General features: G+C 41.7%; 2 protein-coding genes across 2 annotated transcripts in view; both read right to left on the bottom strand.

Moving 5' to 3' along the window:
* The window catches only part of LOC116987004, a 248,236-nt gene extending 245,907 nt beyond the window's left edge, over positions 1 to 2,329 (bottom strand). Inside the window, exon 1 of the mRNA XM_033042886.1 lies at positions 2,256 to 2,329. Within this exon, the coding sequence (XP_032898777.1) occupies positions 2,256 to 2,304 (49 nt within the window). The 5' untranslated portion in view covers positions 2,305 to 2,329. The remainder of the gene's footprint in view (positions 1 to 2,255) is intronic.
* Positions 2,330 to 15,054: 12,725 nt separating this feature from the next.
* LOC116987006 (polymeric immunoglobulin receptor-like) overlaps positions 15,055 to 17,125 on the bottom strand; it is a 28,585-nt gene continuing 26,514 nt past the window's right edge. Inside the window, 3 exon segments of the mRNA XM_033042888.1 lie at positions 15,055 to 15,102; positions 15,722 to 15,812; positions 16,902 to 16,950. Of these exon segments, the coding sequence (XP_032898779.1) occupies positions 15,055 to 15,102; positions 15,722 to 15,812; positions 16,902 to 16,950 (188 nt within the window).

The following is a 17,125-nucleotide window of genomic DNA, read 5'->3' as shown; positions in this document are numbered from 1 at the left end:
TAAATGGAGAACTAGGGTGGGATTGAGACAGGGGTAAAACAACGGTTAATTGAAGTTTGAGAAGTCAATATTTAAACCGCTGGGTTGTAAGCTGCCCAATCGAAATATGAGGCTCTGTTCCTCCAATTTGCGTTTGGCCTCACTCTGACAGTGGAGGAGGTCCAGGACAGACAGGTAAGTTTGGGAATGGGAGGGGGAGTTAGTGTTTAGCAAACGGGAAGTAGCGTAGGCCGAGGCAGACTGAGCGGAGTTGATCAGGGAAACGATCGCCGAATCTGCGCCTGGTCTCCCATCTTGTTCACACCTGGAACAGCCGGTATAGTAGAAGAGTTTAGAGAAGCTTCAAGTGAACCTCTGCTTCACCGGGTATTCAGACCGCGAGCAACACTTGTTTCACACTGATCTGTACCTGTCGGTTTATTAGTTTGAGTGGGAATGCAAACCTCTGACAGGGTGACATTTTTACAGTTCAGAGGCAGGAAAATGTTCTGAGCCTCCGACTTGAAGTGACACTTCCCGGAGAAAACATGGATCAGGCATTTCAGTGGAGACTTCAAGTCAATCGCTGCGAAACGTACCGTCAGATACTTGGAGATGTACGGTAAAGTATGGATCCGCGCCATCGTTATAAATTCCACATCTGTACCATCCTGTATCTCCAGACTGAAGATCCTCCAAAGTCACAGTAAATATTCCTCGTGCCGGGTTATCTGTGATTGACATTCTTTCACTCTGTCCGTGTTGTTCATTTGTTTCCACTAAAACTATACATTGGATAGTCCACCCATTGCACCAGTATTTTGTGTGTGAGCGGTAATATGCTTCATATTGACAGTCGATTGTGATCGCTCTTCCCACAACTCCTCTTACCTCATTCTCTCCCCACATTGCACCTGAAACTGAGGGGAGAAACTTTCAGATGGAGAGCAAATGAACTGTTTAATGGAAATAGATACATTTTGAAGATTACATGAAAGAAAACTTAAATGTTTCCATGATGTGTCATATTGCTTCACGGCCAATGTCTCCGGTCTGAAGTACAGGCAGTGCTGTTATTGTACCAGTTGTGTCAGTGTTCTGTCCCCGGATCAGTACAATTAGGGTTCACTTCCCACTCCAGATCCCTGAGCAGAAACTGGTCTGGGATCGCAGTGCGGTACTGAGAGAGCGCGGCAGTGTTGCAGGAGCTGCCTTTCAACAATCCCAGGCGGTGCCCGGCACCTCACCCCACATAAAGACCCCGCTTTGCTATTTCATTGGCGGTGCCGCCGGCTGCGCTGCCAACATTCATCCCTCAACCGACACTGGGCCGGACCCGTGTTTAGACATTTACCGCCTTTACAACGCCCTGACTGAGGACAGAGGACGGACGAGTTACAATATAGCCGGTCCCTTACTGGAGAGCGTTACTAGCGTGAAAACGCACACCGCCAGATTCAGGGACAGTTTCATCCCAGCTGTTATCAGGCATCTCAATCATCCAACCACGAACAGAGAGCAGTGCTGAACTCCCATCTACATCTCTGATGACCCTCGGACTACCCTTGATCGGACTTGGCTGACTTTACTTTACACTAAACTTCATTTCCTTTTCATGTATCTATGCACGAGGATCGATAACAATCATGGATTGTCTTTCTGATGGCGAGTTAGCTCGGAACAAAAACACTCTACCTCGGTACACGTGACAATAAACTAAACTGAATTTGGAACCCGCTGGTCATCTGGGACAGGTTCTATTCCCAATGACCCCGGTTCGCCTTGGACCTTTCAGCACGACTGTGCCGCGGACGGGAGAGAGGATGGAGAGAGATTTGGGAGTGGGTGGATAGAGCGAGGACTATGGTTCAGTTTTAGACTCCGGGGAATTGTTGGGTTTACGACAGAGTTGAGTTGGACAAATGCAGGGAATATTTGAACTGACACAATGAGTCCACAATCGTGACTTCCACCTCAGTTTTAAACACATTTTGTTAGTGTTGAATTAACTTCCTGGTGATGTTGGAACCTCTGTTCTTCGGTCCAGGTGTCTTGGAGTATCCGCTCCAAATTTATTCGCTATTTTATGCCTTTCATCAATACTCGAACAAAGTCTATATATTCAAATGTGAATTCAGATCCATCACCACAATGCACTGAGTTTCATTTCCCCCATTACATGTCTACACACACTTAACCAGCTCTGCTGTGGAAAGGGTGCACGGGACCCCAACTAACATTGATCATTAGAATATCAAGATCTGGCTTTCACTTACCGGGTAGCGCGGAGATGAGAAAAATGGGAATCCACATTGTTTTATCCATAGTGAGAAGGCCAGCACTTTTCTGCCTGTCGCTCAGCTCTGAGCTCTCAGATGCAACCGCATCTCTCAAATAGCAATGAGGAAGAAGGGAACAGGAAGTCAGATCGTGAACCACAGCGAGCCAGTAGCAGCTCGACACGTTACAGTGTGAAAGGCTCAGGGTTATATTTAGCAAATGGTTGGGTCAGATGACCACAGAGTCATACAGCGGGAAACAGGCCCTTCTCCCCAACGCGTTAAACCAATATGCTCATCTAAGTTGGTCAAATTTGATCCATATCTCCCTAAACCTTCCCTATCCATGGACCTGTCCAAGTGCCCGATATAGGTTGGTATTGCAGCTGCTTCAGCCACTTCGTCAAGTATGATGTATCCATAAGGATGGAGCGGCGGTTATCTCTGTACTCAGTCTGTGAACGCTGAATAGTGATAAGAACAACTCTGCGGGCCAGGTAGCACCCCCGGAGAAAATAGATAGGTGACGTTTCTGGTCGGAACCCTTCATGTAAACAATGATACGTTGGTTAAAATACGACATTTAGTAGATACTTCTAAGATGTGTACACTTCCGGATCATTCCCTCTTGATAATTTTGTAAGTGGATCGGCAGATCAAAATTATAATCATTGGAACTTTTGTTTTGGCATATTGCTGTTGACAAGGGGCAAAACAGGAAGCTGGCGTTAGGAGGTAGGGGCTTTTGACCCGAAATCAGCTGAGGTTAATTGGAGTTTGAGCCTCTTCTCTCTACATCAACTATTTAATTCCACCTTTGAAACACTATTGTCATGATATTCATGTTCTGTAAATGACAATTAATGGTGTTGTGGGCTGTGAAGGAGTTTGTCTATAATTACCACAGGATGGAGATCAGCTGGGAAAGCGGGATGTGGAATGTAACTGACATGTGTAATGTAACTCAAACAAGAACGGAGTGATACACACAATGATGTTAAGGCAAGGTAGAATATGCACGGTGAATTGAATTGTTAACTTGTCTTCTTCACAAGAGCCAACAAATTATCAGAGTTGTGCTCATGTACATTCCATTGGCTGACTTTGTACATCTGCTTGCAACGATTTCATTCTGTAGGCAACTAGTTGCATTATAATATAACCTAATATTTGCTGCGGGCTATCGTTCTGGGTGTGTTACATTCAGGGGAACAGTGCAGTTTATTCGGGTTGTGTACATCAGTGGCAATGTTGTGCATCACGTGGTATGGGTGTAACACACTGATGTGTCCGCCACTGATGTTAGCTGAGCGTTGGCGACCCTCAGTAAAGGATCTTTTGTCGGGAGTTATTTGCTGTTTACTTGCCCAACTAAAAACTCTGTAGAGAGGAACCAACGATGCAGCAAAACAATTTAATCCTGTCTTCATTCGCCTTTGACCCATGATTTCTGCAAACACTGCTCAGCAAACAGTGTTACACCGAGCTGCTCGCAAGATGCGGTTCAGAGATACGAATCTACACACCCTTGTATCAGCAGCGCGAACAAAATGTCAGCACTGCAGAACAATTCAGTGTAAATAAATAAATGACTGTTTGAACAAATTTGTCCTGCTGTTAGATTAAAATACATTCCAAGTCAGCACCCATCGCTAAAAACAAGAGTGGCATCGATCCGAAATGTCACCCGTTCTTTTCCTCCAGTGATGCTGCCTATTCCGCTGATTTGATCCAGTATTTTGGGTCCATGTGTGGCATCTCTGACCGATTATCTCTCACTATCTGTGAGGCACTTTGGGATGTCTTGCAGTGGGGAAAATCTCCAATTTAAGATCATTCCTCCTATTAGACCATTAACAAGCTCCACTTGAACCGGCCAGGCAGCATCAGTGTGACCACAGAATATGCAAGTAACTCTGGCTATTGAGCACCTCTCTGATATCCCTGACCTGGGGGTTTGTGAGTTCAAAGCAGCCTCTGGTCTCATCTCCTCGCCCCCACCCCCACCCCCACCCCTCCCCCACCCCGCTTAATATGTGGAGAATGTTTATCTTTGTCAGTGGGACATTTTACCCAAAGCAATCCTTGAATCTTTCCGAACTTTATGGCGGTTACTTCATTTTTGCATGTCACCATTTCTTATTTCCAAACAACATCCTTCACAGTTCCTTCATGGGCGGGGTTACAGTCACAAGTCAGACTGAGGAAAGCAACACAATGTATTTGCAGTTTCACACCCCGCCCTTTGCAAGCTGCAACTTAACCATTTTGTTCTGCACAAGAATAGACTTTCCACTAATTTAGTTTAGTTTAGTTTAGAGATACTGCGCGGAATTAGGCCCTTCAGCCCATCGAGTCTACACTGACCAGCGATCGCCGCACATTAACACTACCCTAGCAAGCAAGCAAGCATGTTTATTCATATAGCACATTTCAGCAACAAGACAATTCAAAGTGCATTACACAAAGCATTAAAAAGTAATCTGAAGCAATTAAAATGTAATTAAAGGGCATAGAAAATAAAAACAAGCTAAAATAGAATAAGGCATAAAATACAAGAATAAAAATTGCAGTGCGGCGTCATGGAGAATTAATTCCGGCGGCGTCATGGAGAATTAAGGCGCGGCATTGAGCTTCTCCCCCGTAAAAAAATTGTAAAAGCCGTTTTAAGTCAGCACCGATTAAAAAAAAACTCACCGAAGTCGCCTGGTGTTGTGCAAGGGTGATATCATCAGAAGGTGACGTGAAAATCGGGGAGATTAATGGTGAAATCGGGTGTTTAAATGAGTTTAAATGAGCAGAGATAATCGTTCAAGGGCGCCAGAGAAAAATACTATCAGCCTTCAGCTCGAGGAAGTATTGGATACTCTGCAAACGACAGAAGAAGGTTGAGAAGAAGAAGATTCTTACAGCCACGGGTCTCTGCTTGAAATGGCAACAAAAGGAGACAAGAAGGAGAAAGAGGTGAAGCAAATGCTTTTAGATATGACTGCTACAATTAACATGACACTGGAGAAGATGCAAAGTATGGAGTCTCACATGGAGAGTAACAAGCAGAGTATGGAGACTACCATGGAGAGTAACAAGCAGAGTATGGAGACTACCATGGAGAGTAACAAGCAGAGTATGGAGACTAGCATGGAGAGAATTTATCAAAAAATTGATAATACTTGCAGTGAGTTAAAAGAACTGAAAAAGCAGTATAAGGAATTTGATAAGAGATTAAAATCAGAGTGTGTCAGAATTGAAAATTATTACAACAAGAAATTTAAAGGTGTAAAGGATGATATCGGAAAGCTGGATGAGATAATGGAAGAGATGGAGAATGAGATAAAAGAGATTGTCTCGGAAATAAAGAGTTTGAAACAATCACAGAAAACTGAAGAGGAAAAACTAGGAAGAATGACTGATAAATGTCTGGACCTGGAATCAAGAACTCGGATATATAACCTGAGGATTCTCGGAGTAAAGGAAGGACGAGAGGGACATGAATCTCAAACATGTACTTTCGTTACTGACTTACTCAAAGATGTCTTTGAATTGTCGGAAGAACCAAGCATAGACGTCGCTAACCGAGTTGGAAGAGGAACAAATTATTCAAGACAGATAATTGTGAAATTCCGTGACATCTCTTCAGTGGAATTTATATTGAAAAAGATCACTTATGGGAAGAAGCTGACATACCGTGGGGATAATGTGCGAATATTTCGCGATTACTCCCCTGAGGTAGTCCAGAAAATGAGATTGTTTACACCGGCAAGACACACTTTGAGGGAAGTCCCGGGAGTAAGATATGGAATTTACTTTCCCGGAAAAATGAAGATATCTTATAACGGCGTTGAACGCTCATTTGCAGATCCCGGAAAAGCTTTAAAGTATGCAGGGATATCGTTAAGAAAACATCGGGGCAAGCTGCCGACAAGGAAGAAGATTGAACTTTTTACAGAGTTTTGAACTGATTAAAATGGCCGAGCTACCCAGACAAATATAAAGCTTATCTCGTTGGAATGTGTTATTCAGAGAGCTTGGTTATATTCAACCTTGGATGAAAAGCTCAAAGTTTAACCCCGTGGCACCTGCTTGTACGGTAGTTAACCCTTTGGTACCAGCTTGTATGATGTATGGTAGTTATAGAATGGGATATTATGTAAGAATCCTGGGTGGATATATATGGGAAAGTTTAGATTAGATTAAGATTGGATAAATTAGAGGGACATATATAATTATATAATCGTGTATATGTTGTGTTCTATATTTCCTTATGTCTCTTTTTTCTCTCGGCTGTCACTCATATAAGAAAAGACAAAATATGAAACGGTGGGGATTGTGGATGCATTGGTGATAATTTTCCAAAACTCCCTGGAGGCAGGAACGGTCCCAGTGGATTGGAAAATGGCCAATGTAACACATATATTTTAAAAAGGAAGTAAACAGAAGGCGGGTAACTATAGACCGGTTAGTCTAACATCGGTGGTGGGTAAAATGTTAGAGACAATTATTAAAGAAACACTAACGGGGCACTTGGATAAACATGACTTCATCGGACAGAACCAGCATGGTTTTGTGAAGGGGAAGTCCTGTTTAACGAATCTGCTCGAATTCTTTGAGGAAGTAACAACCCGGGTGGATAAAGGGGAACCGGTGGATGTGGTATACTTGGACTTCCAAAAGGCTTTTGACAAGGTGCCACATAAGAGACTATTGCTAAAAATAAAAAATTATGGGATTGGGGGTAATATATTAGCATGGGTAGAGGATTGGCTAACAAATAGGAAACAGAGAGTGGGGATAAATGGTTCATACTCGGGATGGCAACCGGTAACTAGCGGGGTTCCGCAAGGGTCGGTGCTGGGACCCCAGTTGTTTACAATTTATATAAATGATTTGGAGGAGGGAACCAAGTGTAATATATCAAAATTTGCGGACGATACAAAAATGGGAGGAAAAGTAGGGGATGAGCAGGATAGGAAGAGTTTGCAAAAGGATATAGATAAGCTAGGTGAGTGGGCAACAACTTGGCAGATGAAATTTAATACTAATAAATGTGAAGTCATTCACTTTGGGAAAAAAAATGATAGGGCAAGTTATTTTCTAAATGAGGAGGAGCTGCGTTGTAATGCAACGCAAAGGGATCTAGGGGTAGTAGTACATGAATCACTAAAAGTTAGTATGCAGGTGCAGCAAGCAATCAGGAAGGCCAATGGAGTTTTGGCCTTTATTGCTAGGGGGATTGAGTATAAAAACACGGAGGTCTTGCTGCAGCTGTACACAGTATTAGTGAGACCACATTTGGAATACTGTGTACAGTTCTGGGGTCCATACTTAAGAAAGGATGTACTAGCCCTGGAGGCAGTGCAGCGAAGGTTTACAAGATTAATTCCTGCAATGAGGGGATTGACATATGAGGAAAGGTTAAGTAGGCTGGAACTCTACTCTTTGGAGTTTAGAAGAATGAGAGGCGATCTCATTGAAACATATAAGATCGTGAGGGGCCTTGATCGGGTGGATGCACCGAGGATGTTCCCAATGATCGGGGAAACTAGAACTAGGGGACATAGTTGCAGAATAAGGGGGGGCTCTTTTAAAACTGAGATGAGGAAGAACTTCTTCACCCAGAGGGTGGTTAATTTATGGAATTCACTGCCCCAGGGAGCAGTGGAAGCAGAAACGTTAAATATATTTAAGTCTAAAATAGATGGTTTTTTAGCTGCCAAGGGGATAAGGGGCTACGGGGAGAGGGCAGGGATATGGACCTAGGTATGGTTAGTATAGTAAGACCTGAGTGATCTCCTGGACAAGTGTCGATCGCCTGGATTGGGGTCGGAGAGGAATTTCCCGGATTTTTTTCCCGAATTGGACCTGGGTTTTTATCCGTTTTTTTGCCTCCCCCAGGAGATCACGCGGTTCTTGGGGTGGAGAGGGGTGATAGCGGTATAAAGGGGAGGGTAGTGTCTTGTGTTCTGTGTCTTGTGTCTACTGTTTGTGGGTAAGTGTGTCTGTTTAGTGTTCAGCCATGAGCGAATGGCGGTGCGGGCTCGACGGACCTGGTGGTCTACTCTCGCACCTACTTTCTATGTTTCTATGTTTCTATGACTATTCCAAATTACAAAACAGGAACATTTGGAGTTTGGTGACAAACCACATAAGCTTTTAGCTCGGCAATTGAAAAAACAAGAAAAGGAAAATACTATAACCAAAATTAAATCAGAGAAAGGTGAATTACTAATACTACCTAAAGATATTAATAATAGATTTGCCCAATTTTACCAAAACTTATATACATCTAAAATTAAAATAGAAGATAGTAAAATAATTTTTTTTCTAGATAACTGTAATCTTCCAATACTGGACCGTTTGGAACAAGAGGAACTAGGAGCTCAAATTACGATCAAAGAAATAGGTGAAACAATAAAATCGCTGAAAAATGGTAAGACACCGGGACCAGATGGTTTTAATAATGAATTTTATAAAAAATTTCAGGAGATAACAACCCCTTATTTATTTAATTTATACTCCCATGCTTTTAAACTACCTGAAACACTAACAGAATCAACTATTACGCTTATTCCAAAAAAAGATAAAGATTTAGAAGATTAGAAGATTAGAAAATTTTAGCAAAGAATTTAGCAAGAAGATTAAGCAAATATATTAGTAAATTGATAAACCCTGATCAAACGGGGTTTATACCTAAAAGATACTCATTTAATAATCTGAGACGCCTGTTTAATAAAATGTACTCGCATAAAGTAGAGGAAGAAGATATATCAATTATTTCTTTGGATGCAGAGAAAGCATTTGATCAGGTAGAGTGGCAATACTTATATAAAGTACTACAAAAATTTAATATGGGAGAGAATTTTATAACATGGGTAAAATTATTATATGACAAACCAATGGCAAGAATTTTAACTAATAACATGTTATCTCAAACATTTCAACTATCAAGGGGTAATAGGCAGGGATGTGCACTATCACCCCTGCTATTTGCCCTTATGATAGAACCCCTGGCTGAAAGTATAAGAATTCATCCGAATATTCAGGGCTATAATACCAGGGACTCAAAGAATAAAATCTCATTATATGCAGACGATATACTTTTATATATTACAAAGTCACAAACGATCATACCAAATTTATTAAACTTAATAGAGGAATTTGGGTCTTTTTCTGGATATAGAATAAACTGGAATAAAAGTGAAATCATGACATTAAAACCTCAAGAACCTACACACTTACTGAAGTTCCCCTTTAAAATCGCAACAGAAAAATTTAAATATCTGGGTATTCAGATTACTAGAAATATAAAGCATTATTCAACGCCAATTTCATACCTTTATTAAATAAACTTAATACGTTGATTAAATTTTGGAAAACACTTCCCTTATCATTATTAGGTAGAATAAATGCAATAAAAATGATCTTCCTACCACAATTACTATACCTATTTCAATCTATACCGGTATATATACCAAAATATTTTAAAAAATAAAAATTAGACTCTAATATTACTAATTATATTTGGGACTATAGATCACATAGAATCACAAAAAAACACTTATGTAAACCAAAAGAGGTCGGGGGACTTTCACTTCCGAATTTTATGTATTATTACTGGGCAGTGCATATTAAGAATATGATTTATTGGTTGGATAGTTCTACCCAACAGACAGAATGGATAAAAATGGAGAAGGAGGATTGCCATCCTTGTAATATAGGAACGATCCTCTTCTCCCCCAAAAAAATTGAATAACACAATATATAAGAAGAACCCAATTATATATGGTACAATAAGAATTTGGAAACAAATAAAATTATCTTTAAAATTAAGAAATCTATCACTGTTAATGCCAATAGCGAATAACCCTTTATTTAAACCATCTCTTATTGATAAGACATATAACCAATGGGAAAGTCTCGGAATTAGAAGGATCGGGGATATGTACGAAATGGGAAACCTACTATCATTCCAACAACTACAATTAAAATTTAAATTGAAAAACAACCAATATTTTAAATATCTTCAGATTTGCGATTTCGTGAAAAAATATATACAAGGATATCAAAAAGTAACTCCTGACTTATTGGAAGAAGCAATGAATATTGAAGCTGACTCACAAAAATTAATATCATATTTATATAATAGTATTCTAAATATAGACCTACCATCGACAGAGGTACTTAGAGAAGAGTGGGAACGGGAACTAATGATAAAAAATTACGAAGGTTAAATGGGAAAACTACCTGATATATATTCACAAATGTTCAATTAATGTAAGACATAATCTAATTCAATTTAAAATTGTACATAGATTATATTATTCAAAAACAAGATTGAACAAATTGTATCCAAATATATCCGACACTTGTGATAAATGTCTAGCCCAAAAGGCAACTATAACACACTCCTTAGTTTCCTGCATAAAACTTTATAGATTTTGGAATGATATTTTTGAAATATTTACAAAATTATTCAAGACAAGAATGGAACCTAATACTGAAATGATTATATTTGGCGTAATGGAAGATGGGAATAAATTGAACACATCTCAAAATCTATTCCTTAACTATGGTTTAATAATAGCAAAAAAATTAATTCTTAAATTTTGGAAGGGTACATCAATACCAACGCTTAAAATGTGGATTGCAAGTATGTTGGACACCGCTCATCTTGAGGAAATGCGATTCCTCCGAATGGATAAATCAGACCAATTCATAACGAGTTGGACTCCATTCGTCGTTTTTTGGGAATCATATGGTGCAACACAATTGTAAAAAATAACTGTTTTAGGACTGGACGAGGGTTGGTCAAGATTATAAATAATGATCTCCTTTTCTTCTTTATTTTATTTTATTTTCTCTATTTTCTCTCTCAACTTTCTTCATTTACTCGTTTTCTTTTTTCACACACTATATATTTCACATCTTTCTATCCTTTACTATCTAACTCCTTTTTCTTATTCTAATCTTTTTTCAATGTAACAAAAAAAAAAAGAAGTTGTACATAAAATGTATTATGAAAATATATATTAGGCACTTTGGTGCCATATGACTGTACTTACTTCTAATAAAATAAAATATTTTTTAAAAAAAATTTGCAGTGCAGTGTTTGAAATTAATAATTATTTAATTTAATTAAAATTAAAAATAATTAAAAGCAACGTCAAATAGCAACGTCTTCATCCCCGATTTAAAAGACTGAGAGTTGGAGCGGACCTGCATTTTTCAAGAAGTCTGTTACATATACGTGGTGCATAAAAACTAAACGCTGCTTCTCCATGTTTAGCTCTGACTCTGGGGACAGAAAGCAGACCTGTCCCAGACGACCTCAGAGGTCTGGTTGGTTCATAATGTAGCAGAAGATCAGAAATGTATTTTGGCCCTAGACCATTCAGTGCTTTATAAACCAACAGTAATATTTTGAAAACAATTCTTTGACAGAATGGAAACCGGTATAAAGAGCTCAAAATTGGAGTGTTGAGATCTACTCTCTTGGTCTTAGAGAGCAGCAGCGTTCTGAATCAACTGCAGCTGTCTAATCGATTTTTTTAGTGAGACCTGTGAGGATAGTATTATAGTAGTCAAGTCTACTGAAGATAAATGGATGGACAAGTTTTTCCAAATCCTGCTGAAACATGTCCTTAAACCTTGATATATTCTTAAGGTGATAGTAGTCTGACATAGTAATTGTCCTAAAGTGGCTGTTAAAATTATGTTAAATGCCGGAAGTGGCGGCGCTGGGAACGGCTGCGGCTCGCCTGCAGTCCGTTTGTCTTTACTTTTTTGTGTTGTTTATTTCGTTTTGTGTAGTTGCGTTTTTGGTTTTTAGGTTGTGTTTATGTGTTGGGGGGGGGGGTGGTTGCAACGGAGTCTGCTATCTCTCCCTTGGGGGGGATACGACATTTTCGTCGTATCCCCCCTCTCTGCCTCCGTCTGCGCTGAGGCCTAATGGCGGAGCTGGCGACCTCGGGACTCCGGAGGCAGCCTGTCAGGACTTGCCCTGGGCTCGCTCACGTGAGGGCGGCCCAGCTCGGGGCTGGAACTGCGCTCCCGTGAGGACGGCCTGGCGAGGGGCCGAGACTCTCCCGTGAGGGGCTGTGGCACTCCAGTCGGAGTGGCCCAGCCCGAGGGAGGAACGGCACTCCCGTCGGAGTGGCCCAGCCCGAGGGAGGAACGACACTCCCGTCGGAGTGGCCCAGCCCGAGGGAGAACGGCACTCCCGTCGGAGTGGCCCAGCTCGAGGGAGAACGGCACTCCCGTCGGAGTGGCCCAGCCTGAGGGAGAACGGCACTCCCGTCGGAGTGGCCCAGCTCGAGGGAGAACGGCACTCCCGTCCGAGTGGCCCAGCCCGAGGGAGAACGGCACTCCCGTCGGAGTGGCCCAGCCCGAGGGAGGAACGGCACTCACGTGAGGGCGATCCGGCTCGGGGCTGGAACGGAGCTCCGGTGGCTGGGACGGCGTTCTGGCGGCGGTGACCTGAGTCCTGGGTTCAGCCGCGGGCCAGCGGCTGCGGCAGCTTCGACCACCCCCGGGCCGCGGTGTTTGAGCCGGCCCGTTGCGGGGTTCGGTGAGCCGCGGGACTGTTGTGCCATCGCCCGGTGGGGAATCGCCTCAGCGCAGAGGGAGAAGAGGAGGGAAGAGACAGTAACCCTAAGATTTTTTTTGCCTCCACCACAGTGAGGAGGTGCTTGGTGGACTCACTGTGGTGGATGTTAATTTGTGTTTACTGTTGTTTATTATTGTATGATGTATGTATGACTGCAGGCACGAAATTTCGTTCAGACCGTAAGGTCTGAATGACAATAAAGGGATTCAATTCAATTCAATTCAAATTCAGGTCTGAGTCCACGATCACACCACGAATTTTGACTTTGTCCGTGATTTTTAACATTGCCGATTGAAGTTGAGCATTGAGTTTCAATCGTTCCTCTTTGGCTCCAAAAACAACTACCACAGTTTTGTCTTTGTTTAATAGAAAAAAAGTTTTGGCACATCCAATCGTTGATTTGTTCGATGCACTTACTGGTGATATGGTTATGTGAATTTGTGTGTCGTCTGCATAATTATGGTAACTTATTTTGTTGTTTTCCATAAACTGAGCCAGTGGGAGCACGTACATGTTAAACAGAAGAGGCTCCAGAATGGGGAAATCCGCCTGTAATAATTGTCCGCTCTGAGGTGTAATTACCTATTGATACAAAGTAGTCCCTGTTCTTTAAGTAGGATTCAAACCAGTTTAGTACTGTGCCAGAAAGTCCAACCCAGTTTTCCAATCGGTCTAGTAATATGGTGTACAAAAAATATAGTGATCTATTAATATGGTGTGGTCGACCGTGTCAAATGCAGCACTGAGATCCAGTAATACTAAGATCTAAGGGGATTTCTTCAAAGTAGGCATACCGTTCATTGCTGCTTGACGTGGATTCGGTGGGCCAAATAGTCTGTATCCATGCTGTATCTTTCAATCAAAATTAAAAAACAAATGCTGTACAAGATGCTTGAGTAACTCAGGGGTATAAGCAACATCTCTGGATGAAAGGAACGGGTGACGTTTCGGGTCGAGACCTTTCTTCAGACGGATGGCAGGGGAGAGGGAGATACTTGGATAAGGAATTGTAAGGTGTGAACACGGGCAAAGGATATGCAGACCAATTGAAAATGTAGAAATGGACACTGTCAGACTGATCGGAGAAGTGGGGAGGGTGGGGGGGGGGGGGGGTTGGATTGAGAGGGAATGCAAGGGTTACTTGAAGTTAGTGAAGTCAATGTTCATACTGCTGGGGTGTAAGCTGCCCAAGCGAAATATGAGGTGCTCTTCCTCCAATTTGCGCTCGGACTCAATCTGACAATGGAGGATGGCCAGGACAGAAATGCCAGTGTGGGAATGGGAGGGGGAGTTAAAGTATTTAGCGACCGCGGTATCAGGTAGGTCACCGAGAAGCGAGAACAAGCGCAGGCTCGGCGATCGTTTCGCTGAACACTGCCGCTCAACCCGCCTAAATCTACCTGATCTATCCACAGATGCCGCCTGTCACGCTGTGTTACCCTAGCAATTTGGTCTTCATAACAAGACGATTTCAGTATAGGAGTAAAGAGGTTCTTCTGCAGTTGTATAGGGCTCCGGTGAGACCACATCTGGAGTATTGTGTACATTTTTGGTCTCCTAAATTGAGGAAGGACATCCTTGTGATTGAAGCAGTGCAGCGTGGATTCGGGAGATTAATCCCTGGGATGGCGGGACTGTCATATGAGGATAGATTGAATAGACTAGGCTTGTATTCATGGAGTTTAGAAGGATGAGGGGATATCTTATAGAAACATATAAAAATATAAAAGGACTGGTCAAGCTAGATGCATGAAAAATGTTCCCAATGTGTGGGTGAGTCCAGAACCAGGGGCAACAGTCGTAGAATAAAGGGGAGGTCATTTAAGACTGAGGTGAAGCATGGTGTGAAATATTAATTGATTGTATTTCCTAAACGCCTTTAACGTTTGGCAACAGGAGGATTATCCAGCTGTCAGATTGCAGTCTGTTCTTCATCACTAAAGTTGCAGTCTAAACAAAACAAATTAGACAAACCATTTTTTGCCAACAACCATTTATTAAGAAGCAGTCTGGTGCATTATTATTCATTAATCAGTGAAAAAAGTTTTATTTTCCACGAAGCTGTATGCGTTTAATACAGTATAAGACTCAGGAAAAGAAGAAACCACGCAAAGGTTAAAACAATAGTTCGAAGCTGACGAAAGAAACCTTGGAAGAGGTGACACAACTTAAGCTGATGAAAGCTAGGAGTCTTCATTGTAATTCGTGGGTCGAATGGCGAGGTTCCGGCTCATCGCGTCTCTGCAAAAGACAATGTGAAGTCATCAGACTGACTGACAGTGGGAACCACGCTTTATTTGACCCGACCACTCCCAACACATTGATGTCTGGAAGATGGACCCCAAAGAATCCACACCGGGCACAGAAATCCACCCTGCACACGTACAACCTGACAAAACATCGTGATATCATTTACATTGAGATTTGGTTTAACTTCAGGATATGAAAACGTGCACGGTTTTTGTTTCTTTCAATTGACAGGATGTTTGAAAGCATTAATGGAAACCATTTGGAAACATTCGGCGAAGAGAAGGGATTGCTTAGGGCAGAGGGTAGTGAATCTATGGATTTCATTGCCACAGGAGGTTGTGGAGGCCAAGTCAATTCACACCTGAGATGCTGCCTGTTCCGCTGAGCTACTCCAGCATTTTTGTATCTATCCAAATCAATTGATATTTTTAAGGCGGATATTTTGATATTCTTGATAATTAAGGATGACGAGGGTTATGGGGAGAAGCCACAGGAACGGGATCGAGAGGGAAGGTATAGATTAGCAGTGATTGGGGCGGATTAGATATGATGGGCTGAATGGCCTAATTCTGCTCCTATGTTTAATGAACATGATGACAATTAAACCTACCTTAGAGCCTCTTGTGCGCACCTCGGTTGCGATATTCCTGATCACAAGCAGGTGAAAGTACAGCCAGCGTCCCACTTCCCATAAGATGTAACTGGGCAAAGGGCAAGAGATACAGAATCACTGGGAGAAAACGTGACGGTTTATCTTTGAAACATTCACCTGTTATTTACTTCATAATCTTGGTGAAATGGAGCGGGGCGAAGCAGCAGAGTCAATGGAGATCAGGTTGGAGAAAGAACGGGAGTTGGACTGGGGGGGGGTTCACTGGAGAGGGTGTCACTGGAGAGGGAAACTGGGGTACAAAGAACAGTGTAATACCCTGGAAGAAAGAAAATGCAGCTGCAAGGAAGTTTATAATAAAATCCATATGGATAGACAGGAATAATAAAAAAAAAGGATTAATTCAAATGGTGGAAGGGGGATGGGGCGATAAATATGGAAACAGATGAGACCAATTAATAAAATTATTTAAAAATGATAATGCTTAATCTCACACCCTCGATATTACTTGGATTAACGCGGTAGGTGTGTGGATGGGTAAATCGTGCTCGTAAAATCGGTTACACGTTCGTTCATATCGGCGTGGCTTTTATTAACGTTCTTATTTCCTAACGCAAATATCACACAAGAATGTGATAGAAAGCCAGATCTATTTCAATTGCAATAAGATAAATAACAAAGTGTTCTCACTTTTATTGATTATGTTTCCTGATATTTGGGTTCATTGGATCAAAGACCCAAAGAGAAACACAGTATAGACACACGCCATTTGGCCCTTCAGTCAACTGCTTTCACACGATTCCCGTGTCAATCCTATTTTTATTTCACCCACTTTCTCACCAAATACTACTACCGTCCATTCAACCGCTTTCCTGTACACACGGGGCAATTTACAACTGGCACATCTTTGGGAGCTGGGAGGAAACTGAAGCACTTAAATGAAACCAACACAATTAAAGGCAAAACATGCAGATCACGCACAGACAGCACCTAATGAATCTATGTGGTGGCGTTGTGAGACTGTGGCTCTACAGGCTGTGCCATTGTGCATTCAGATCAATACTCTCACACATTTAATGCCAGTGAAAGGAAGGCACAACTTTCTCCCAAATAAAGCATTCCCAATCAAAACGCCAGCAATTAGTACATTGTAACGTTCATTGGAAACAGAGCGGTTTACCTTGCAGAGTAATTGGATGTTATCGAATTTGCACAAGAATATTCATGACCTGTTGGAACAAGGTAATAAAAGTCAGTTTCACTGCTTTTCACTTGCAGTTCAATAAGTAGGTATGAATTTCCGATGAAAGGAGTTGATAGGCTTAACAGACAGGGTAATGTTTCTTCAGTGTGATTTGCAGCAAATGGAAGATATGATCATAACAAGCAGGAGTGCTCGTAACA

Source organism: Amblyraja radiata, chromosome 24 (assembly GCF_010909765.2).
Source record: "Amblyraja radiata isolate CabotCenter1 chromosome 24, sAmbRad1.1.pri, whole genome shotgun sequence".
NCBI classification, from domain to species: Eukaryota; Metazoa; Chordata; class Chondrichthyes; order Rajiformes; family Rajidae; genus Amblyraja; species Amblyraja radiata.
This window is presented reverse-complemented; position numbering and strand designations above follow the sequence as displayed.